The 24,607-nt window shown below is 33.9% G+C and overlaps 2 protein-coding genes across 2 annotated transcripts; both read left to right on the top strand.

Moving 5' to 3' along the window:
• Positions 1-1,507: 1,507 nt before the first annotated feature.
• Positions 1,508-8,498, top strand: Bma-pamn-1 (Copper type II ascorbate-dependent monooxygenase, C-terminal domain containing protein; the record flags this gene model as incomplete). Its single annotated transcript, XM_043080162.1, has 15 exons — positions 1,508-1,651; positions 2,169-2,217; positions 2,527-2,676; positions 3,081-3,160; positions 3,505-3,674; positions 3,787-4,020; positions 4,299-4,501; positions 4,914-5,040; positions 5,127-5,249; positions 5,775-5,872; positions 6,218-6,415; positions 6,706-6,927; positions 7,415-7,651; positions 7,873-8,051; positions 8,400-8,498. The coding sequence occupies 15 exons, from the start codon at positions 1,508-1,510 to the stop codon at positions 8,496-8,498; spliced, it is 2,313 nt and encodes a 770-aa protein (XP_042936096.1).
• Positions 8,499-11,275: 2,777 nt separating this feature from the next.
• On the top strand, positions 11,276-24,043 carry Bma-chd-7 (Associated with TFs and helicases family protein; the record flags this gene model as incomplete). The annotated part of the gene is made up of 25 exons (XM_001899795.2): positions 11,276-11,584; positions 11,724-12,509; positions 12,804-12,986; positions 13,230-15,929; positions 16,048-16,195; positions 16,324-16,537; positions 16,683-16,759; positions 16,898-17,016; positions 17,175-17,336; positions 17,455-17,601; positions 17,758-17,939; positions 18,060-18,234; positions 18,351-18,457; positions 18,815-19,094; positions 19,378-19,519; positions 19,940-20,096; positions 20,243-20,468; positions 20,683-20,922; positions 21,020-21,131; positions 21,217-21,359; positions 21,453-21,795; positions 22,100-22,362; positions 22,548-22,829; positions 22,996-23,205; positions 23,534-24,043. 25 exons carry the CDS (start codon positions 11,276-11,278, stop codon positions 24,041-24,043), a joined length of 8,217 nt encoding a protein of 2,738 aa, XP_001899830.2.
• Between the last annotated feature and the right edge of the window lie 564 nt (positions 24,044-24,607).

Raw genomic sequence — 24,607 nt, forward strand, 5'->3', positions numbered from 1 at the left:
ACTCTGTAAATACCTTGCGGATAATTCTAAATTCATATTTTCTAATTATCGTTACTTCATTAGTTGTAACTGTATAACTGTATTCGGAAATCTTATTATGGTTTGAAATTGTTAAAACTAAATTGTATGGGTGACTTGAAGTAAGTCAACATGAAAGTACTGCTACCTTTGACCTTTTTCAAGATCGAATTAAAGAATTATTGTGACATAGTAGTGCACTATGATCATATCTCCTTAGAAACCTCTTCTCTTATTTCAAATTGAATTTTTGTTGTTTTCAAGATCGGATTACTCCAGGCAAAACAGGTTTTTCAGGTGTGTGTCACAAAACAAGTCTTTCAGGATATTTCAAATTTTAATATGCATCCATTTGGCGGTCTTTGTATTTTACATATATACATGGAGAAATTGCTTAGGTTGTTATCATTGATCATCGGTAATAACACGAGGATTTCTCTCAAGTATGAATGAAATAAATTAGACTAATAGAAATGAGGTCAATCCTAACTTCTTACCTCATTAATCATATAGTGCATTAGTCATCATGTTTTGTTGTTTCGCTTTTTGATCATTTCAGGTTTGACCTAATTTTTATTGTCATCAAAGATAATGTGACAGCAGATGTATTGCAGTAAAATATACGAAATAAATGACTTATGATCCAAGAGGTCAATGGATATTTAGCCTTGTTGAACTACAAATTCGGATGGCATAGTGATGGTGAATTTCGACTACTTCTGGCATTCTTGCTTAATCTTCTCTTCCTTCAACATAACATTTATTATATTTCTTCATATTACATTCCTCTGATGCTTACCCTAGGACATTTTGATATATTGTAGCATTTCTTTTCCACGTATTTTAATTTTTATATGTATATTATCAATTTCATTCATTCTTTAAAACAATACAAACCATTTTCATGCGCTAATTGTTTTTTAATATTATGTGTAATCGACTTGTCATTTCAACTTAACGTAAAAACAAAACAAAGTCGAAAATGGAAATGAAATTTCTAGAGTGGAATATGTTGTATTGAAGCCATGAAAGGCGTGGTACACAGTTGCTTGCAGAACAGTGCATCATTTTTTTTTTTTTTTTTTGGAAAAACTTATAGTTTTAGTATAATATTAATATTCTCGAATTATATTATTCTCAGTATCATATTAATCCTGGATTTGATATTATTTTTATGTACGGTAGGCATATTGTATACTCGTAAGTTTAGAAATTATAGTAATTTTTAGTACAATAAAAGGGACACTAATGGTATAATATATTGTATAAATTCATCGTTTTTCTTGTTACATAAAGTACTTACTCTTCAAAAAATTTTCGTCTTTTTCGTATTCCTTTACGCCGTTTTTATTTACGGGAAAGCTTTAAGGATGAATATGCAAGATGTTCTAAATAATTCACATTTTATGATGCCATTGCTTCATGCCGTTTGGCACTCCTTAAATCTCTTAGATTATCATTTAATTCATTTTTTTTCCAGATATATGAGATGAAACGAATGGAACGAATCAATATGGTATTGATGTTGTTGTCGTTATCATTACCTATCACTATTAATGCTTTATCCGTACCACGCCATCCACAGCATGTGAGACAGGTGACAATACAGGTCAATGGCTATAAACCAGTGATTGTGAGTGCTTTTGTTGTGTTTCAAACATAAAGAATAAGAAAATAAAGGTGAAATATATGCAAAATGTGTACTAGTTGTAATTGAGTTATTAACTACTTAACATTCATCCGTTCAGTTTTATTTTTCTTCACATTCTCAATAATCTGATTGAAAAACTCATCACATTTGAAAACACTTAAATATTATCAAAGAACGACAAAAAAAGTATGATATCAAGAAACCAAGTTATTGCCTTTTAGCCAATTTCAGCTGATGATGATTTCACTGACAAAGCAGATATATTAGCTGGAGCGATTTTGATAGTGGTTTTATGTCTGCTACATAAATGTGTCCTATTTTAGAGGAACATTTTGTATCAAATAATCACATTGTCTCTCAAATCATAGAAGTATCAATTCATTGTGGATGGATCAAGCTTTTTCAATGAAAATTATTAGCAGATATATGTTTAATGTCGTTCTTTATAAAATGATGTTAAGTTGACAACGAGTCTTAAATGTATTTTTTGATTTTTTAGGATGATGACTACATAGCAGTATCTATGCCTATAGAACCCGGATATATTGGTTTGTTTCTTTAAGTATTTTTAACATTTTTGATTTCTAATGTATAAATTATGTCCTTCGTACAGTTACGTTCAGTCCTCGGTACAGTTTTACTTTATTATCAACTTCGAAGAAGATTTATGAAAGTTATTCTAAAAGCTGCAAAATTCCTTTAAAGATTTTTGTAAGTAACATATTTTATATGCATGGACATTGTTGTTGATGTAAGAATGAAAAGTAATCTTTAAAAACAGTTCAGTATAGATAGATTAAAATTATAATTTCACGCTTACATAATTTTTACCAAAACTATTTCGTATCTAATTTTAGTTCGCTTTGAACCATTCGCAGATGCTGACCGTGTTCATCATATACTGCTGTATGGTTGTTCTTATCCGGCTTGGCCAAAGCCATTTTGGAAAGGATTTAGCACATGCCGAGGCTTCGAGTCACATATTTTATATGCATGGGCAAGGAATGGTAAATAATTTTGTTGCTGGTAGAACAGAAAGATAATATAAAAAAGCAGTTCAGCATATAAAGTTATAATGAACTGATTTGTCGATGTATTTTTCTTTGTTTGTTAGTGTTTTGAATGTATTTTAAGATGATAAAACATTTAAAATATTAATAATTTATTTTATCAAAACTATTCAAATTGTTAATATTTTGAGTGATTTTCTATAGAGGACAACTCTTTTATTTAATGGTTTCTAAACGAATTATTATATATATGCTTTTGATGAACGTCACATTCTTCTTTGATATAATTCTACCTTTTGTATAGTTGGTATAGAACCAAATAGTGAAATAAATTCAGTTACATGCTAATTAATATTATATTAGATGAAATGGAAATAGCAAAGATTTGTACTTTTTTTTAGCACCTGATCTTAAATTGCCGCAAGATGTTGCGTTCAGTGTTGGACACAATTTCGATTCTATAAAATATTTGATAATGCAAGTAAGTTATTATTGATCACTTTCCTTTTTTTTGTTACTTTCGTAAATCATAACTTCAGGGCGTCATTTCAGTTTAACAGATTTGTTTTAAAAATTACTGCTTTTTCATCCTTTTTATTTTTGGGGCATTTTCTCTACTTCTCCATGTTATCTTTCTTTGTTTTATATATGTCTCTTAATTTATTTGCGTGTTATTGGTTATCTTCAACTTCATATCCCAACTTCAGTTATTGCTGATATCCAAAACCTTCCAAATGATTGCGTAAAGGATGGTAGCGTATATGGAAAATTTAATGTGCCATTTAGAATTTATATAGACAATTTGGAATTTGGGAGAAATTCCAGGTACATTATGCGCATCCATTTGTGGGCAAAATAGAAGACTATTCTGGTATTACCCTGCATATGATTAATGAAAGACCTCGCCATATGGCTGCTGTATTACTCTTCGAATCTGGAACTTCAATTCAACCGGGATTTTCTCATTTTCAGACGAATGCAAGCTGTATATACAGGTAGATAATCCTTTAGTTCTTAATTTATTTTTCAAATTATGTCCTGTAGATGTTTTGGTTATTGTTGCTAGTAGCTTCGTTTTAGTAAACATATGAAAAATAACGGTTTCAGTGGTGATACTCCAATTCATCCATTTGCATTCCGTACACATACGCACAGCATGGGACGAATTGTTTCAGCATTTTACAAGCATTCTGATAAATGGACAATGATTGGTAAGCGTAATCCTCAGTGGCCCCAGCTGTTTCAACCGATTGAACCAAACTTGACTATTTCAAACAGTGATTTAATGGCTGCCGTTTGTGTTTACGATTCATCAATGAAGAAATCTGTTGTAAAGATTGGGTGAGAACAGTATCCTTTATTCTAGTAAAGTTTGAAGAATTTTAGATTGGTACATTTTTTTTATTGGATAAGAAAACTCATTAGTGTTATATTCGTGCGTTTGTATATCTTTAACATACTAAGTCGCACTGAAAATAATACGAGACTTAATCAAGGTAAGTTACTAATATATATTGAACGTAATCTTATGAATTGATTGTATTTTAAAAAGTAGTTAATAGAGTTTTTTAGAAAAAATCCAAAAATTAGATTGGGAAAGTGTTGAGTAGGTTTTTCAGAGGAACGGGTCAGGATGAAATGTGTAATTTTTACATGATGTTTTATTGGGATGCTACATCACCGAATCCATTTCCTGAGGGAGCATTTTGTGTTGCACAAGAGGAACGGGACCTTGTGAGTGAAGAATATCCAACTGAAGGCACAATCCCTCTTCAACCGCATCCAGACTGGGAGCAACAAGCGCATCAGGGCAAATTGTTTGGTAAATTTTACTGTAATTCAACTTTAATTTGCATGGGAAACAATATTTGGTAAAAAGAGTCATAAGGCGAAGAAGGATTAAAAGCAGAAAATGAGAATGAGTTTAACGGTGAGACCGAAATTGGAAACTCGAAGGAATGAAGAAAGCAAACCATAGGAATTTTCCAGATCTTTGTTAACTTAAAAATTTTCTTTTTTGATATTTATTATTCACTTATTTTCATTCTTAAATTTAGTGGAAATACTTGGTTTTCTTGTTAGGAGTACATAGTGGATCAGTTAGTCTTTGCTGTTACCATTCTTTTTTATTTCGGCTAATTATTTTCGATTAGCTGGTTCCGGAGATCTAAACATGAAACTTTTTCAAAATTAATCCACAATTAGTTCCAGAATAATCCTGTTCCTCATTTTAGGAATCATTGAAGGGATAGCAGCAACATCTGTTGATGGAATCAAGCTTGGACAAGTTTCTGCGCTTAGTTTCGATTCATTTGGGAATTTGGTTATATTTCATCGTGGTAGCCGCTCTTGGGACTCGATGTATGATGACTTCGTTTTATCAATTTTCTGTTCTAGATATAAGGGGATTAATTCTAACTATTTATTTCCTAAAAGTTTGTTTTTAGGTCATTTGATATGGGAAACAACTTGCGAGACAAAAGACCTATTATGGAAGATGTGATTTTAATTACATATTCAGATAAGCCAAATGGGACACTGTCATTACGTAACAAATATGGTAGTGAAAAGTATATTATTTCTACTTCTATATTTATTGGAATTAAAATATCTTGTTTTCTGGTTTTGTGTCTGTTATGATAGTAGGTCGGATGATGTTAAATTAACAAAATTGAGATTTATATGCGCACGCAGATGTAAGTGAATGAAGACAGAAAAAATATTGAGCATTTTGTTACCCGGCTAGTCAATACTACTGGACAAATGTGGATAACTGTGAGTAAAAAAAAAAGAAAGACAAAAAGACGATCGATATATTACTCTGAATATCGTATGGACAATAATATGATTTTATGAAATAGGCTCAAATTTCTATCTCGTAAGACTAGTTGGGATGATAAGGGAGAGAAGATAGTAGATGACATAAAAAGGATAGCACGGTTAATCAACAGCATCAAGAGAAATATAAAAGTATATATTGAGAAAGCTTTGTTCTTTTTTTTGAAAAATTATTTACTTGTGAATTGGTTTTCAGATCTCTTTCTCGTGAACTATATTTTTTTAGAAAGATTTTAAAAGTTCATCTTCTTTTGCAGATTTTACATGCCACATGGCTTAACAATTGACCAGCAAAATGATTATTATACAACCGACGTTGGCTCTCACCAGGTTATCAAATGGTCGCTTTCACATGGTTATGTTCGTTCCTACTTTTTTGATTCATGGTGAGGGGTAATGTGGAATGGTTTCTACAATTTTTCAGAATTAGAATGTCAGTCAATTAAGTGACATTCTTCAGTTTGATATGAATGAGAACTTATTTTTAATCATATCAGTTCCTGTCTGATCAGTTTTATTATTGCATGGAGAAGTGTGGCATAAGTTTGGTCACGAACTTCATCAAACAGGAATACTATCTGTAACAATGACTGTGATAGGTAGAGTAAATTGTCTAGTTTCGTTTCTCATGAAAATCCAAACTGTTTGACGGTCATTGCTTAAATTCTTATGAAGCCTTACTATACCGATGAAATTCTAGGCTCATTAACACAAGCTTTTGCACTGGGTGAAAAGTTTGTCCCAGGTAGCGACCAGAAACATTTTTGTAAACCAGCTGGTATTGCGGTCACTATGGATGGAAGTATCTTTGTCGCGGACGGCTATTGTAATAATCGAATCATGAAATTCGATCGAAGTGGACAATTTGTAACTCAGTGGGGACAATCGAATTATAATAGTAATAAGTTGTTTGTAAATTGATAAAAATTATATCCAGTAGGTTTTTTATTATTTGAAAAAAATATTATTTGAATTTTGTTCCATAAATTATTTAAAACTTCAGTGTTCTAAGTCACTGTTGATAACAAAGTTAGGAATACGGAACAAAATAGAACGCGACATCCTTTTTCTAATAAATTTCTCTAATAAAATTTTTTTCTAACAAAATTTCTAATAAATTAGAAAATTTGCAGTATTTCTAAAGTTAACATATGGTGTGAAATGAGCTTTCGGGTAGGTAATTTTCAGTGAATGGCATGGGAAGCGTACATCTTTTGTTACCACATGACATTGTTGCAAATAATGATGGTTCCTTGTTGTATGTTACTGATCGTGAAAATGCTCGAATACAAATATTTCGGAATGATGGACATATAATGGGCCAAATTGTTAATCCACAAAACATTACTGCATTTGAGAATATTTATTCAGCCGATATTCATAGTATGATTTTCTTCTTATTCTCTGTAAGTAAACTGGAATCCGTTTCCTCTGCGGTTTGGAACGTTACTTATTGGAAAGGAGACACTGAATGGTAGTGTTGGAGAGAATTGGAATGAAAGACTAATTCTTTCGTTGATTTGAACGTCCTATGTTGCTTCCGTAAATCTTTGTTTGAAATCCTTAAAAACTTATCAGCACTTTTTAATCAGTTCATGAAATAACATTTCTCATCGAATAAGATTGGTGCATAATTTGAGTATTTCCAACTTATATTAGAAATAACTTCGTAAAATGATAGTTTAAAAATTTAAGAGTAAAATTAAATCTTTTCCATATCAGGGATTGGTAGCTACTTAATAAACATTATATTAAGGTTATGTTTATGATGTTAAGTTTGTTGACTCGCAAAAGGCAAGCAACAGCTGTCTTCAGTAGTTTTTATCCAAAAATTTGCACTTTTACATCGAAGTTGTTGGAATTCGCTACATTTCTTCGTTTAATTATCTGATTTCAGATAATATACTGTACTTCATCCCTGGTAAACAGCGAAATGGTTTACCTTTACGCATGTTCAGTGCACATGCGAAAGCTGCTCGAGTACAATATTCATTTGAACCAACAAATTATCCATTCAATAGACCGCATGCAATTCGAGTTTCTAAGGATGGACGATATATCTTTGTTGGAGAATTGGGTCAAGATGGTGGTCGAGTTTTACAGTTTATAATAAATCCTGACTGGGATCAAGTTGGTAGTGTGATTTTATTCATCTTGGATATTTTTAACTTTCAACGGCAACGTTTCATTCCCCATTTGCAGTAGTAGAGCTGTCGAAAAGCTAGTAGTTGGGTAGTTTCCTTTGTCTTCGGGATTATATTCTTATTTATTTTGTTAGTGTTAAATTTTGCCACTTGCGAATAGAATTTGAAATCCGGCTTATTTGCTTAAATCAAAACTTTATACATATTGCAGGGAATGAAATAGGTTCTTCGTTATTACTGTCGAATTTTGCAGTAAATCGAACTTCACAGTTCTCAATTCCTACCACACTTCTGATTGCAATTGTCGCTCTACCAGCGTTGATCTTGCTTGCATATAAACAAAAGCGATTTATACGAATTGGAAAACAGTATTCAGTTTTAGATCGCGCAGTAAGTATCCATACAACTTAAAATTTTCCTAAACTTCTCGATTCCGAAATAATTTCTGGATATGCTCAGTGACAGTTATAAAAAATTATTATCTTAATAGAAGGTCATTTTAGTTTGTTTTTGGTAAAAGTAGATTTTATCTTTATACTCATACTAAATCATAATAAATGGATTTTTTTATAAATGTATTACTGATGACCTAGATTAATTTATTTACTTGAAAACTCAACATGAATTTTTCGAATTAATTACGAATTTTCCAAATTGGTTGGGAATAATGTCACTATTGTATTAGGGATCTTTTTCTACGAATTATTGATGAGAACTCTCGAGATTTTTATTTTTCAGGGCTTCAAACCTTTACGAACAGATGATTCGGAAATATCGGATGACGATTCAGAGGATGATGTCATTTGTTCCCGACAAAAAAACAATAATAGGTTTTAACTATTGGCCTTAGCCAGAGTTGAACAATTGTTTCATGGTCTTTTCCTAGGAAAAAGAAGCCGAACGAATCCATTATTTAAATCCTCTAGCCGGTGATGTTTTCCCATTTACTAATCAAAGGGATGACTTTTTTTTTGGGGAAAAAATCTGTCTTATAATGTTAATTTCTAGGTTATAAATGAAGATTGAAAAAAGCCTGATTTGACACAGCTATAGATCATAAAATGATTATTTCTCCAGCAATATTTAGGTTCTTTAAACATGGACAAACCGCAATGTGTTTGTTGCTCGCTATGAAACCGTGAGCTTTTTTAGCTTGAAAAATGAAAGAATATCAGCGGTCGAGATGATTTTGTAAAATTTTACGATTCTGTAAGATTTCATTTGCTTTTATGTTTTTCAGTTTTGAAAATCTCGTAGTGTTGCTATTTATCAGTGGTCTTTGTGATATCGGTTAAAAAAATTTATATCACTTCGGTTTTTCTCTTTCGGTTCTTTCCAGTTTATATCACTTCGGCTCTTCTCTTCACTTGTACATTTTACATTTTTTCTTGTCTATCCAGGCTTCTCATTTGGTTTTGAAATTTTCTTCACTTTTTCATTATTTTCTATTTCATTTCCTTTGATTTATCGTCCATTTTTCTTAAAATTTTGTTTTCTTTTACTTTCCTGCATTTAATACAAAGATACGATTCCGAAATATGGTATTTATTATTAATAATATTATTACATATCTTCCAGTACCGCTGCATTATGTGATTACTATTAGAACATAAATACCGAGATGTTTACTTACTGTTTTTCAGTTTTTTTCTCAAACATGTGATATTTTCTTTTTGTGGTTGTTTCTCGTCTGTTTATGCTACCTGAACATTTTTTTCCTATTTCCTGTGACAAATTCAAAGCTATGAAATAAAATTACGATATGCAATTGAAATTTCTCTTAGTGCAAATAACGCTATAATGAACCGAAAAATCATTTCTACTCAAACTACTTTCGAACTAGCTAGAAATTAGACTATAAGGACTATGAGACATATCCAAGAAACTTTTGCTAAATAGAAATTTATTAGCTTTCTGAATAATTTTACTTAAATTTAATGAAATTTAGACTTCTAAAAGAGCCATGTATGTTAACTTTAAGGTGTGAAGTGTAATACTATGATCACAAAGTTTACGGATGTAAAAGATATTATTGTCATCAGTACGAAATCCTTACATTATTGAAAAGGTGAAAGGTAGCTGCTCAAATATTAATATATGATTGTAATCTGTACATAACGTAACAAAATCAACATATACTTCTCTAAAAAAGTTTTGTGGAATTATTTTCATCTCTGTCGGTACTCTTTATAAATTTGGTGAGATTATGAGAAGTTCCGAGAAGTAATATCAAACCCTTCAGAAATTTGCAAGGGAAAGAAATTCTATTCAAGTTTTTCAATAACTAATTAATAGCAATACAACATGTATATCAAGTTTTTTCATCAGAAATGCATAATGCAAAAAATATAGTAAAAATTGGGTGGCTTAATTTTTTCTTGTGACAATTTTGTTGAGTGCAGAAGTTAAAAAACAATTATTCCTACTAAGTACATGTGAGGAATTTTGTTGCTTTTTTTTTAGTCCTTTTTTATTTTTTGTTTTTTTTTTTTTCTATGTTTTGTTAGGTTTTTTTGATTGTTCTTGGTGTGGTTGTTTTTTTTTTTTTGATTCTTTTAATTTTGTTTTTTTGTCTTTTATAAGTGTATTTATTTTGGGTTTTATTTGTGTTTCTGAGGTTTTGGGTGGTTTAGTTTTTTATATTTGTCTTATTGTTACAGTTTAGTTATGACAATATTTTCGATGTAAATTGACGTATGCTATTACTTTATTGCATCACGCATGACAAAATTTCCATAAATAGCTTTTACAAATTGTTATATGCATACGTCAACACTACTTATCATTTGCTTGTTTGAATTTTTTTCCACGTCTGATAATTTTAGGTTAACGTTACCATATCCCACCTCATTAACATGTTCATATGATGCTTATTCATGGGCTTGAGGATATGTAAATAGAAAAAAGAACACGCCTATATGGTTATATGGTGTATATGGTTAAATATACGTACGCGTGACATACGTGACAAAGTGTTGGAGAGCGTGGTTGCTTGTTTATCTACGTACTGCTGTGAGGACTATTGTTGATGTGAAAAATATGTTGGAGGGGGTACAGCGTAGGGATTGCTTACCCCTTTTGCCTTTTTCTTATTTATTGCAGTTTGGCGTGAAGCGAGAGAAGGGAGAGAGAGAGAAAGTGAAAGAGAGGGGAGAGAGAAGAGAGAAGAGAATTGTGTTAAGGCAATGGCATATAGCCATCGACAGCACTAGCAGATGCGATACGGCCACGTCTGAAATCACTTCAATCTTTTGTCCTCATCAGCCACTTTTGGAAGGTTTCATTTGTTTGCATCGCGTGCATTAACGTTACATAATGCTTTATGTAGTGCATTTTACTTTACTTTCAACCTTACTAAGATTTCCATCATTTGTGTTATCCTTCATATTAAATTCATTTTGTTCACGTCATTTGCCGTCGTATGATTCTACTTTTCCATTACGATGACTTCCAAAATGTTTACTTTAGGATGAACTTTCATCTCGATCAACATCTAGAAATTCAAATGCTTTGAATTAGCTGCAACGTTTAATGCTTTATCCAGTATTTGATATATTAAAGCTTCTAGATTGCTTAGTATGATAGTCTTTGTTATTAGGACTCCGATATCTTCAATGTCATCATTGCTATTAATGTATATTATGATTCGTGTTTGTTATTCGCTTAATTTTTTTTCTTTATGTTTTGTTGCAGGATGGAATATAGCGATGGATGAAGGAGACGATTATGTACCACAAATTTCGCAGCTTGACTACTCACTGGTTGATAGCGGGCAAAGTGTTTTGCAAAATGATCCCGGTATTTATAGTCCACCACCATCTCAAATACCTCTGCAACATCTCCAGTACGGTAGTGAGGTCACAGGAATGCATCCATGCCAATTACCCAGTCAAATGATTCCTCAAGGCATACAGCAACAACAAGTGATTAATTTATTTACTCATTTCCCACATGAGTGAAATTTGTAAACACAGTACAAAAACATTTTTGTATTCAGCATGCTATCTTAGCTATGATTTTTTCAACATAGTATAGCCTAATTTGAGCACAATTTATTTTCAGGTGATACAGCCTACGCAGGTGCCGCAACCAGTTGTGCAGAAGCCAAAAGTTCAAAGACGTCGCAAAAACGTAGCTAATGTTGAGCAGCAAGCTTTAGCGGGACAAGCAATGCTTCCACCCTCATCGGTACCTCCTAGACAACAATACATGAATAACATGACACCAATGCAGAGCATGGCGGCAATGTCTCAAAATCCCCTGATGACCCATATGCGCTCTCCAGGACCAGGATCACAAATGCAGCAACAGATGATGACTGGAAAGCATCACACATCAAATGATATGCCACCAATACGTCATCCAAGTCTGCCACCCAACGTTCATGATCCGTATCATCAACAACAGCAATGGTTTCAACAGCAGCAATTCCGCCTTCCGAGTTACCCACCACAACATCAGATGTACTCATCGCAGCAACGACCACCCATGAATCAGATGATGCCTCAGCAGACCTATTATTCGCAACAACAACAAATACAACAAGATGTCCGAAATCCAATGTATTATCAACCACATCAAGTATACGAGCAGGTGTCACGTTATCCGCCATCTATGGGTCCACAACTCGGCCATTCACAGCAGTATTATTCAGAACAAAGCCAAAACTTCTATCCATCTCCAAATCATATGATACAGCAATCATCGCAGTCACAAACTATGACAGTGCATCAGCAAATACCTTCTGGATCCGGTGAGTGGCAGCAGCACAGCACTAATCCGCAGCAACGTTATTCTTCACAACCACAATATCCACCATCTACCAGTATCCAGATCGAAATACAACAGGTTATAGTCTAATGTTTTAGACATATTCGGAATTAACAAGTAAGAAACTTCAGTCTTCCAGCAAAACATCCTGTCATTCAGATTGGAAGTGAAGTAGTATTGGCGGTTTTCATTTAATGAAAAAATAAAATCTGATTTAATATGGCAATTTTCATCATTTATGCATAAAAAATTGTCTTTATAATGAATCATTCATAACTTAACAACTAGGTTGTGAAGTAATATCATATATACCAAGTTTCAAAATTTAGCGAAGCGAAGAGTTTCAAAATTTGGCGAAGATGCTTTTTTCAGGTGCAACAACAACTGCAGTCGATGTATGAAATTCCAAATAGAAATATGCAAATAGCACAACAGATTGAACAGCTGCAACTTCGTTTACAGTATTTACAGCGGTGTTACATGAGCGAATGCCATGGAGGTACGCAACGAAGCGAACAACCTGTATCTGTGATGCAGCGAGGCTCCGAAGTACAAGTAATTACTGGCATGATATTGGAACTTCTTTTAATAATGAATAAGGAGTTGATGGTATAAGAGATGAAAAATAAATTTCTTTTGGAGGAGAAGTATGCACTTGAACTTATCTGTTTCAATTTATACGGTTTGAGATATTGCTTTTTATCAAGCAAATAAATTTGAAGAGGGTTTTTTAATGTTTAGATGAAAAATTGCACATTTTATGTTGAGTTAAAGAATGAAGTTTCTTTCTCATTTTAGGTTAACATAAAACCGGATTTACCTGGTCATACTCTGATTAGCGTTTATCATCAGTACCCACCTAATTCAGCTCCAGCAAAAAGTGTGCCACCAACAGAAAATATTATTGCAAAAGACTGTGTTCCACCAGAACCGATTCCATCACGTTCTCGTACTCCAGTTGAGGATCCCTCCGCACCGAGTCATACATCAAACTCTCTAAATAATTCAGTACCGTTTATGGGAACACAGGCATCTATGGTTCCAATTGGAAATGCTGTAACATCCTCAGCTTATAAGCAGCAACAAAGTTTGTTTCAGCCTTCTGTACAACCTAGTGCAGCATCGCTGAAGTATCAAGATCAGCACAAATATCAGGAAGTTTCCGAATCACAGCAACAGCAACCGGACGTTATTCGAACTGAATTAGAACAAGAATCAGGGCTGCCCACTGCTATCGTCACCACTTCCTCTTGCGAAATTTTAGTTCCTAACAGAGACATTGGAAAAGGTATCTTGTCAGACAATCATTATGCAACCGAAAATGTGACAAAAAAGGCAGAAGAAAATAACAATTCGGTTAACCAGTTCGGAAGACAAGGAGAAATAGTGGATTTAGCTATAACAGATCCACAGCAGCAACCAACTAGTAGTATGCATTCGTCTGAAAATTCTGAAGTTTGTCTGCCATCTGATGAATTGTCTGATACGGAAGGGTTTAAGTCGTACACACAAGTAGCTGTAAATTCGGAAGAAATCATACAAAACAATTTCAAAACCGATGGAGGATCTAGAAATTCAACAGTGGAAGTTGATGCTGAAGACTCGATCAGTGATGAACTGGGTAATGAGGAAGCGTCAAAGGTTGAAAAGATCGATGAAAAAAATGATAAAGATTTATCAAATGAGCTGGAGAAATTGGGTGAAAAACCAAAGAAGGAGGACGAATCAGAAATTAGTGAAAAGCAGGAAAGTATATCAGACTTGGAAGTAGATGAAAAATGTGAATTCAGTAAGTGGAAAAGCTTTGGAGTACAAAGTGAGAAAATAAAAGTTCAAGGCGACAAGCATGCAAAAGTTGATGAAGATGAGGAACGTACGGAAATTTCCACGGAAGCAACAACGATTGCTCAGGAAAGTGGCGCAGAAGAGGAGAAATTGGTAATAAGTGGAGCCGACAAAGCGACATCCTCAGAAAAGCCGAAACGAAAAAGAGGGCGACATCCAAAGCGTGGGCTGAACAAAAAGCGGAGAATTGAGGAGGAAGAAGAAATAAGTATGGAAATAGATGATGAGGAATTTATCCCTGATTCTAACCGGCGAACACGGAAACGACCACAGACAAGAAGGCGTATGGCAGCGGAACGTGATGATGCCTCTTTCGGGTACGTAGAAAAACGCCGATCTGGTCGCTCGGCAAACGTTGAGAAAAAAAGCTATGATTTACAAGCAAAATGGGATGAAATGGATGAAGAAATAGGTGAGGATGTTCATAGTCGAAAAGAGAAAAAACCGGAAGAACAGAACGAATTTATTATTGAAAAGATTATAGGTGTAAAAAAGAACGAAAATGGACCGGATTTATATTTTGTAAAATATAAAAACAAGGCTTATATTCATTGTCAGTGGAAGTCGCAATATGATCTGGAAGCTGGAGATCGTCGAGCTGCAGCAAAACTGAAACGCTTTCATCAAAAGCGAGCTCATAGTTCGGATCAAGATGATGATGAACAGTTCAATAGTGATTTTGTAATTGTGGAACGGGTGCTGGATGCCAATGAATTGGAAGGAGAAGATTTTGTTCTCATTAAATGGAAATCTTTACCATATGAAGAAGTCACATGGGAGAAAGTAGAAATTGTTCCAGAAGATAAAATTGAGGCGTATAAACTAAGAAATACTTGTGATTCTTTGAAAATGAAACCAAAACTACACCCATCAGCTTCTGATTGGTCTAAAATCCCTGAAGATATAACTTTCAAAGGTAATAACCGACTTCGAGAGTATCAATTCGAAGGTGTAAATTGGCTTCTGTACTGCTACTATAACAAACAGAATTGCATACTGGCTGATGAAATGGGTCTAGGGAAGACCGTACAAACAATATGTTTCCTGCAGCGGGTTTATGATTATGGGATTCATGGACCATTTTTGATTGTCGTTCCTTTATCCACAATTCATAATTGGCAACGTGAATTCGAGACATGGACGGATATGAATACCATTGTTTATCATGGAAGCGCAGCTAGTCGGCAGATTATTCAACAAACTGAATTCTATTATCGTCCGGAAGAGCTAAAAGGAGGTAAACGTAATGTTGTCAAATTTGATGCCCTAATTACCACGTTCGAAATGGTTGTTAGCGATTGTGATGTCCTTAAACAGATTAACTATCAAGTATGCATTATTGATGAAGCACATCGATTAAAAAATCGAAATTGCAAACTGCTTACCAGTGGACTGCTTTCATTAACCGCAGAACACCGTGTACTATTAACAGGGACACCATTGCAAAATAATATTGAAGAACTGTACTCACTTCTGAATTTTCTGGAACCAGAACAGTTTCATAGTTCATCTGCTTTTCTTGAGCAATTTGGTCAGTGTCAAACTGAGGATCAGGTGCAACGATTACAGGATATCCTCAAGCCGATGATGCTACGTCGTCTCAAGGAGGATGTTGAAAAGACTTTACAACCAAAAGAGGAAACGATTATTGAGGTTATTGTTAATGAATTTGACTAATACTAGAGTTGGGAAAATAAAAGAAATGTTTACTTTGTTAAGGAGTTTGATGTGCTGTTTGAATCTATTTTTCATTCGCAATACATGTTTGCAGATACAACTGTCGAATACCCAAAAGAAATACTATAGAGCAATACTAGAAAGAAATTTCTCACATCTCTGTAAGGGAACATCTGTACCATCGCTGATGAATGCAATGATGGAATTGCGAAAATGTTGCAATCATCCTTTTCTTATAAGTGGTTCGTTTTCAGGAGAAAATTACTTCCATGGCAAGGTTTCTTATATGTTTCAAACTGTGTTGATGTTTATTAAAATTCAGTTTAGGGCTTTCATTTGTGATTTACAATTTAGTTTGCTTTGAGTTTAGGTGCTGAGGAGCAAATTCTTGCGGAGGTGAAAGCAGGACATCCAGATTGGAGTGAAGATGATATTTATCAGCATGCATTGGTGCAGTCATCTGGTAAATTGGTTCTAATTGCGAAACTGTTACCGAAATTACGTACAGATGGTCATAAAGTATTGATTTTTTCCCAAATGGTCCGAGTTTTAGATATTATCGAAGAATTTCTTGTTGCACAGAAGTTAGTTACCATATTTGATTTGTATAATTCATAATGTTTGCTAATTGTGATTTCATGCAGGAATTCTTAATGTTTCAAATTGAAACAAAGAATTGGGACTTTAAAAGAAGAGTAGTTTAAATTCGGGCTTAAATTAACATTTTAGTTATACATTTGAACGAATTGATGGTAATGTTCGTGGTGATTTGAGGCAAAGCGCTATCGATCGTTTCAGTAAAAAAGGTATTTCCTTAAATTTCATCTTCTTTACTGCTTTAAATTCATGGTAGTGTTCCTTGAATACAGATAGATGCAAGAATTAGCATTATTTGATATTTACTGTTCACATTAAAACATGTTTATTTTTATGGCAAATTACAGATTCTGATCGTTTTATCTTTCTGCTTTGTACTCGCGCCGGTGGTCTTGGAATCAATTTAACAGCAGCGGACACTGTCATTATTTTTGATTCTGATTGGAATCCGCAGAACGATTTACAGGTTTTAGTTTCTTGTTTATATGTTTATTGGTTACTTTTATGTGATGAACCGAAGTTGATGTGTCTTGGTAGTGTTCCAGTTTCAGCAATATCCAGAAAACCATTTTTTATTTACATCATTTTCAGAGGAGTATCAGTATAAATAATCGATTCTTACAGGCACAGGCTCGCTGTCACCGAATTGGTCAAACGAAAATGGTGAAAGTTTACCGCTTAATTACCTGTAATACATATGAACGTGAAATGTTCGATAAGGCATCGTTGAAACTAGGCTTAGATAGAGCCGTACTTCAGTCCACTACTGCTTTGAAGGATACTTCAGTAAGTTTCGCCTTTTCTATTTCAGGAAATTATAGCATAAACATTATGATAAATTTCTATCACCCTTTTATTCGTGCAGAAAATGTGTCCATATTTCGACCTCTTTTATTATTTGTAGCAGCAGTTGTCACGGAAGGAAATTGAAGAATTGCTGAAAAAGGGGGCTTACGGCGCGATTATGGAGGAAAATGCTGAGGAGAGTAAATTTAATGAAGAAGATATCGAAACAATTCTTCTTCGCCGCACAACTACAATAACTCTTGAAGTAACTATCTGTTTCTTCATTTATATTACATTCCTAGAAAATTTTCATTTTCTTACGCTTAATTGCTTCAATCTGGTTTTTAATTCTAAGTTAGTCTTTTAAAATCACGACAATTTAGCTAAATAATCTTTTGTAATCTGCAAAATTCTGATTTAGGCCGGTGTAAAAGGATCGACTTTTGCAAAAGCATCCTTTAATTCATCCACAAATAGAGAAGATATTGATATTGATGACCCTAATTTCTGGTCTAAATGGGCTAAAAAGGCAAATATTGATACGGACATGAGTCAAGCAGATAAGCAGCTGATTGTTCTTGAACCTAGAAATCGCAAAAAAAGGTTTCGTCCTTTTTTCTTAAATATTAATAGAAAAAGAGAAGGATTTTCATCTTTCTAATTGCCACAGGTTCCAAAATGTAGAGATAAAACTGCTTATAGAACCACTTATTTTAATATCAGGTTTGAAGAAAATGTTTACAAGTCGGAGGGTGCTGATGAAACAGAAGGTGAGGAGAGCGATGATAGCAGTAAGGGTCGAAAGCGAGGTGAGCGGAAAGGTGACCGTAAGAAGCGCCGTGAGGATGAAGAGTATCGACCAGATGAGCTAGCTTTCAATAAAAGTGAATATTTCAAGGTATGCTTGCATTTATAGCCCTTACATTTTTCAGTCTTTAATTTCTACTATTATGTTTTCACATTTTTAATTTAAATCGTGCATTTTCTTGGATTTCTCAAACTTTAATACTTTAGATCGAAAAAGTACTTGGTCAGTTTGGTTGGGGTCGTTGGAAAGTGATGCGCGAAGCTTCCGATTTAAAGGATAACGTCACCGAAATTGATATTGAGCATATTTCAAGGTTTGTTTTGTTTTCTCTTGAAGATAGTATTAGGTGTCCTTGATTTAAAATATTTAAAAAAACGTTTTGTGGCTTTTAATCTTTGGGCTTAATGATTCATAACATTTTTGTAAAATATGAAGGCTGAACAGCATTACCGAATAAACGGATGTTTAAAAATTCATTGCTGATAAATGTTATTTGGTTCTCCATTCGTGTATCCTTTATATGATCCATTAAATATTATATCTAAATATGTCATCTACGTTTTTTTTTTTCTTTTTTAAATTTCTTTGCTAGTATCAAAATTTTCATATTGAGACATTTGTGCAGCAAGTTTTATTGAACTTTTCAGATATTTATTTAATTGATTTATAGGACACTGTTGTTACACTGTATTCGTGAATATCGTGGAGATGAAAAAATTCGTGAATTTGTTTGGCGGTTAATAATCCCAAAAGGAGGTTTAGTTACTGGCAAGAATACAGAAAAAATAAAAAACACTGGCTTGACATCAGTATTCCATGAAGGGTGGGCAGCATTACCAGAATATAATCCGCCAGCTTTTGCTGTTGATTCGTCCTTCCAACGTCATGTTCACAGACATTCAAATAAATTATTGATCCGAATGCATCAACTTCACATACTAAATACCGAAGTGAGCTCGTCTATGCTATTAAACTTTTAATATGCTTTATTGAACTGTCAAAATCCTATCAGTTATTAAAAAGTCAGTACTAGGTATTTTTATCAGATAAAAAAATTGTACTATTAGATGTCATGCTTCAAAGCTGACATTGTGAACCTACACAGAAGGCCTTTGCGTCATCTTTGAGAGAGGTGCACTAAGCTGCAAATTAAGAAATCCTAATTACTTTTAATATTAGCTGCTTGCATTCTTACACATCATTTCCTAACAAAATCAGTCTGTTCTGATTCAGGTAATTGGTAGCAAGAGTGAGGCGATAATGAATAATACAAAAGCAAATGACATCGATTTATTGGTTGATATGAATGATGCTTTTGTAGCCGGTTGGGATGCTGAATGTGATAAAAGTTTCCTTATTGGAGCATACAAACATGGTAGGTTGAACAATTTTTTTTTCTAGTGTCACTTTTTTTTAATGCTATTAACCTAATGAGTAAATTAATTAAAAATAGGTCCAGTAGTGATATTAGATCACTGATAAGTTCTTCCGCTATAATTGACTGGAACGGAATTTATTAAGTTTAGTTTGAACGAACTGTGTATTTTAGTTGACTAGTCATTTTAGAAAGTTTATAATGAAGTACGGTAATTTACTTAAAAATCTATTTTGTTTTTCATTGTTCCACGGAAAAAAATAGTTTAGTTATCCTCTTCACGAATAGCCAATTTTATAGCATCTATAGTGATATTTGAAGCACTTTTTTAAACTAATAAGATCAGTTTTATCGTTTTTGCGAAATGTTGTAAACGTTTATTTCCATTTTATTTTTTCTTTAAGCAGAAAAAAGTTTCAGGTCTAGAAAATATCGATGCGATGCGTATTGATCCAATGCTTTGTTTTGGTTCGAAAAAAATTGAGATTTTCCCCAATATCTCGGATTTGTTGAGTCGTTTTCGTCGTCTTTTAACGCATTTCCAGAGAAAGCGACATGATTCATTGACATTTTCAACGTAAATTAAATGGACTAATTTTTTTTTTTTTTTGATTACACGTTTTAAACTTGATAAAAGCTGCTTGTTTTATATGATTATCAAAAGTTGTATGAGAAAATTTTATGGATCCTAGGTTTTATATTATAAATTCTTTCGATATTTAGGTGGACTAAACGTGAAGAAGCGGAATTCATGCGTGTTCTGAGAAGTTATGGAGTTAAGGATGATCCATCAACAATTATTTCGTGGACTCGCTTCCGACAGCTTTCTCCACTTTTAGAAAAGAAAACTGATAGTGATCTAATGGAGCAATTGTACTGTGTATTGTCCATGTGCACAAAGCAGCTGGGAAATGAAATAACAGCTGTTGATTTACAACGTGCTCTAAAGGTTCCATTTTTATTTTAAGCTTTTTTTTTTTTCTGCAACAGTTTCATTTTCAGTAGATCTTCTTTGAATTTTTCCTGAAAATTTTGTGTCTCTTGTAGGTATAGCTTTTTCTGAAGGACATAATTTTTGAATCTTCAAATTTTGATAAAACTTTTTAATATTTGTTCTTACAATTGGTATTTATGCTTGCTTGACTTTGGGAGGATAATTTCAGGTGGAATCGATTTCGGCGCGTAAGGCCCAAAAACTGATGCATCGAATGAATATGATGCGACAGATTCACGATTGGCGAGAATCACTGGTTGATCGACGAACACTTCTCAAACTTTGTTCTAATGAAGCGATGCCAAGTGGTTGGTCGGTTGAACAAGATGAAGAGTTATTCAAAATAGTGGATGAACATGGTCTGGATAACATAGCTGCTAATATCCTTAATAGGACTGCTTTTCAAAAGGTTATAATATTTCCGATTGCTTTTTGTGCTTTGGTTTCAGTTTTGATAATAGGATTTTTGCATTATTTTGGTTTTTATAAAATTCTGTACTTTTTAGATAATAAGACCAGAAGAACGAACTTTGTTGAGACGTGTCGCTGAGATTTATACTACTCTTCAAACGAAGAAGTGGAATGGCGCTGCTTCCACTGAGTTGCTCGAGGATTCTGGTATGTAGGATGATTTTCTGACTTGATTTTGCATTTTTATTTGGAATTAAAGGATATGAAGGAATTTTTCGTTAATTTATTTCAGACGATGAACAAGGGACGTCATTGTTATTACGCTCAAAACGGGGTCGCAAGAAAAGTGCTATACCAAGTGCTTCAATGCAAGAATTTGTTGACACAGAGAAAGAGAAAATGCGTGCTTTAGTACATCAAACATTTCTGCAAAGGGTACGGCATTTCTCAAAAAATCTTTTCTAATTTAAATATTTTTGAAAGAAATTTAAGCTTTCATATTTTCCGCTGAATTCATTTATTATTTAGCTGGAACAACTCCCGTTTGCTGCTGCAGCTGCTATGGCGCAAGGCGCTTTTCTTCTTCCATCACTTTTATCAGGCGGTGGAACATCTCCGGCAGCTGCTACATCGACTCAAGCGCAGACAGCAATGCTTTCCAGTTTGTTTGGACTATCTTCTGCATCACCTCCAGCATCTGCTTCCACGAATACCAATAAAACAAATGATTATGCAGAGGATGTGCTAAATCTGAGTACGAAAAAACCGACAAGTAATAATAGCACCACTACTGGAATCTCTGCTCCTCCTACAAATTTTTTGAATAGTTTGAATTTTACAGAGTTGTTTGCACTGGCAAATCTACCACCAGGTAAGTTGTCTTGTATTTTCCTAAAATCGTGATTTCACAATGTAGATTAAAAGGTCAATTTGCGCATGAATTACTGTGTTTTATCTGAGCTCCTTTTTCGAATTCTTTTGAACTATAATTTTAATCCTTTGAGTTTTACAATTAGGTCATTTGCTTGAATTTTTAGGAACAAAATATTCCTTTTTATCTTTCAATCTTTGTTTCTATTTTTGTTTCACTTAGCTCAATCTCTTACTTTAGCCATTACTACTTTAGAGCTGTGACATCTAAGTATGACGAAAAGTTTAATTGTGTATTACTCTAGAAACCCGTGTACCAGTGATTAATATTGAAACGGGCACACGATTGGTTGGTGAACAAGCGCCAAAAGTGAAAAATCTTGGACAGTGGCTGTCAGCACATCCCAAATATGTGCTCGATATTCCGTCGTCAACATCTTCAACAGTTCCTTCGGTGCCTCAAGTAGCATGCTCAAAGCTAGTTGAAAAAAGTGATGGGAAGTCTGTATCAGCAGTATCAGATAAAATTGCTTCAAAGAAGGAAATCAGCAAAGAAGCCCATTCTAAGGTTTTCCCATAATGATCCATGGTTTTTATTTGCACATTTAACATTTACAATTTTTTTAGTGATTTAAGAACTCCTTATTTCTGTGATGAAAATCAGTTTTTTGCCGAAATCAAGAATTTTATGTTTTTGTATGCATGGATATAGAACTATCTTCTTATTCAGGAAACTGTAGTTCTGTTATTTAGGAAACGCTTGCCATTCAAACAAATCCAAGTTTATCGAAAGCGACAGCAACAGCATTAATTCTAGAACCTGGTGAAGTTCCTCGCTCTCCTAGTACAACCGCTGCATCATCAGCGACTTCCGTCGCTTCATTTAGTGTTAGTGATCAGCGAGTCGCCGTTTTCCAGCGTTCTACTGGTACTCTGATTCCGGCCGAAAAATGGCCACTGCTGAAAAATCTTGCTTCATGGCTGGACAAACATCCGGATTGCAATGTACACTCGAGCAGTACATCAGTGGCTACTGTGTGTTATTAATTCTTTATCATATTTGTATGGTTTTCTTTTTATATGTTTTTATGATTAATTTATTGATTCTGATATGATTTTTATTATAGCTTCATGAGCTATCTGTACTGTTTTTTAAGAGCAAAATAATCATTTTAAGGAGATGTGGATAAGATATTTGCAGACAATTTTACCGAAAAATTACGCTGATCGTTTGGGTGATGATACGACATCTTTGTCATCATCCTCAAGTGGTTTGGAAGCTCTACAAATGCAAATGATGCTCCAGCAGTCGTTAATGAATCAAACGCTGCTCGGACTTGGAGCTTATGGACCGCTTGGATCGTATGCAATGCTTGCAGCTGCAGCGTCTGGTTCTACTCAGTCGAATAAGGTTAGTGTTAGCATGTATAATGCTGTACTGAAAGCAGTCAACACCTAGGACTTTTCAACTTAGGGATCAGTAAATGCTGGGATAATTTTAACATTGTCCCTTCAGAAAACTGGAATGTTTGCAGTGTTATATTTAAGATCTAGGAACGTGAAAGTTGACTTTTAAGGGAAAGCAGAGAAAAAAGGCTCCAAAAAAAAACTTCAAATTTGAGAAAAATTACATGTTACTTTTTCTTTTTTGATTTTGAACAGCCGCACTGACAAGGAAAAAGGTATCTTGTTAAACTCGAACTTTATTAACCGAGTTTTCTGGACAAGTCAATTTTCAGAATTCATCGAAGGATGTGTTGAATCCGATGCTTGCATCACTAATGAATCCTTCACTACATTTGCAACAGATGCAATCTCTACTGACATTGGATCCATCATTATTGCTCAGTCAGCCATTTTCCTCCATTTCAACAACTAGTAATACACCGCCGATTTCTGCTTTAAACGTCTCGTCAGTCACAAAATCGCCGATTTCTACTACTGCTAGTACTGCTGCTACAGCTACTGCTGTTACTACTACAACTACTATTAGTGCTTCTAGTACTACCACCACTACTACTACTACTGCAGCAACAACAACAGCTAGTGCTACCATTGTTACAACTGCTGCTATTACTAGTATTCCCACTACTCCTTCTACTGTTTCTACTACTACTACTATCACTACTACTGCTACTACTACTACTACTATTGATTCTGCTGCTATTATTACCACAATGGCAAAGAAAGCATCTAGCAGAGGTCGTCTAAATGCTGTCGTTGAGAAACTGTCCTCGAACCAGAGTTAATTGTCGGCATATATCTTCCAACCAATAATTTCGTTTTTAATGAGCTTAGTTTTCTTCTCAATCAATATTTGCACCAGCTGATTCGGTGGTGCTACAGAAGTTTATATTCGGCATTGAAGTTAAGCGAAGAGGTGTAGAACTGAAATGTCAAAAGATTTCAAATTCTCTCTTCTGGATAGTATCTTACAAAAAGTGAAAAGAAACGGTAGTAATGAATTGGATCACTATCGTTTATGAAAAATAAGAAGCTGTTTTAGGTAGCTTTTATGTTTTTATTTCGTAGTTTGTTGCCGATCTCCAACTGTTTGCATATACCTTCCCCTCATTAGGTACCTATTATAATGTACTATTTTCTCTGTGTAATATGAAGCGGTTTAAACAAATGTACTCTGCATGATACAGAAAATAATGTAAAAGTAAGCTGATAGCTTGTATGATCTCGCCTTTTCATTTTAACAACATTTTGTGTAGATGGTTTGTGCGATCTTCTACTGTTGTTCCAACTTTATTATTGTTATACTTTTTATTTTTTACTGAGATTTTTAAGTGCAGTTATATTGAATT

Source organism: Brugia malayi (genome assembly GCF_000002995.4).
Source record: "Brugia malayi strain FR3 genome assembly, contig: Bm_v4_Chr3_scaffold_001, whole genome shotgun sequence".
Taxonomy (NCBI): Eukaryota; Metazoa; Nematoda; class Chromadorea; order Rhabditida; family Onchocercidae; genus Brugia; species Brugia malayi.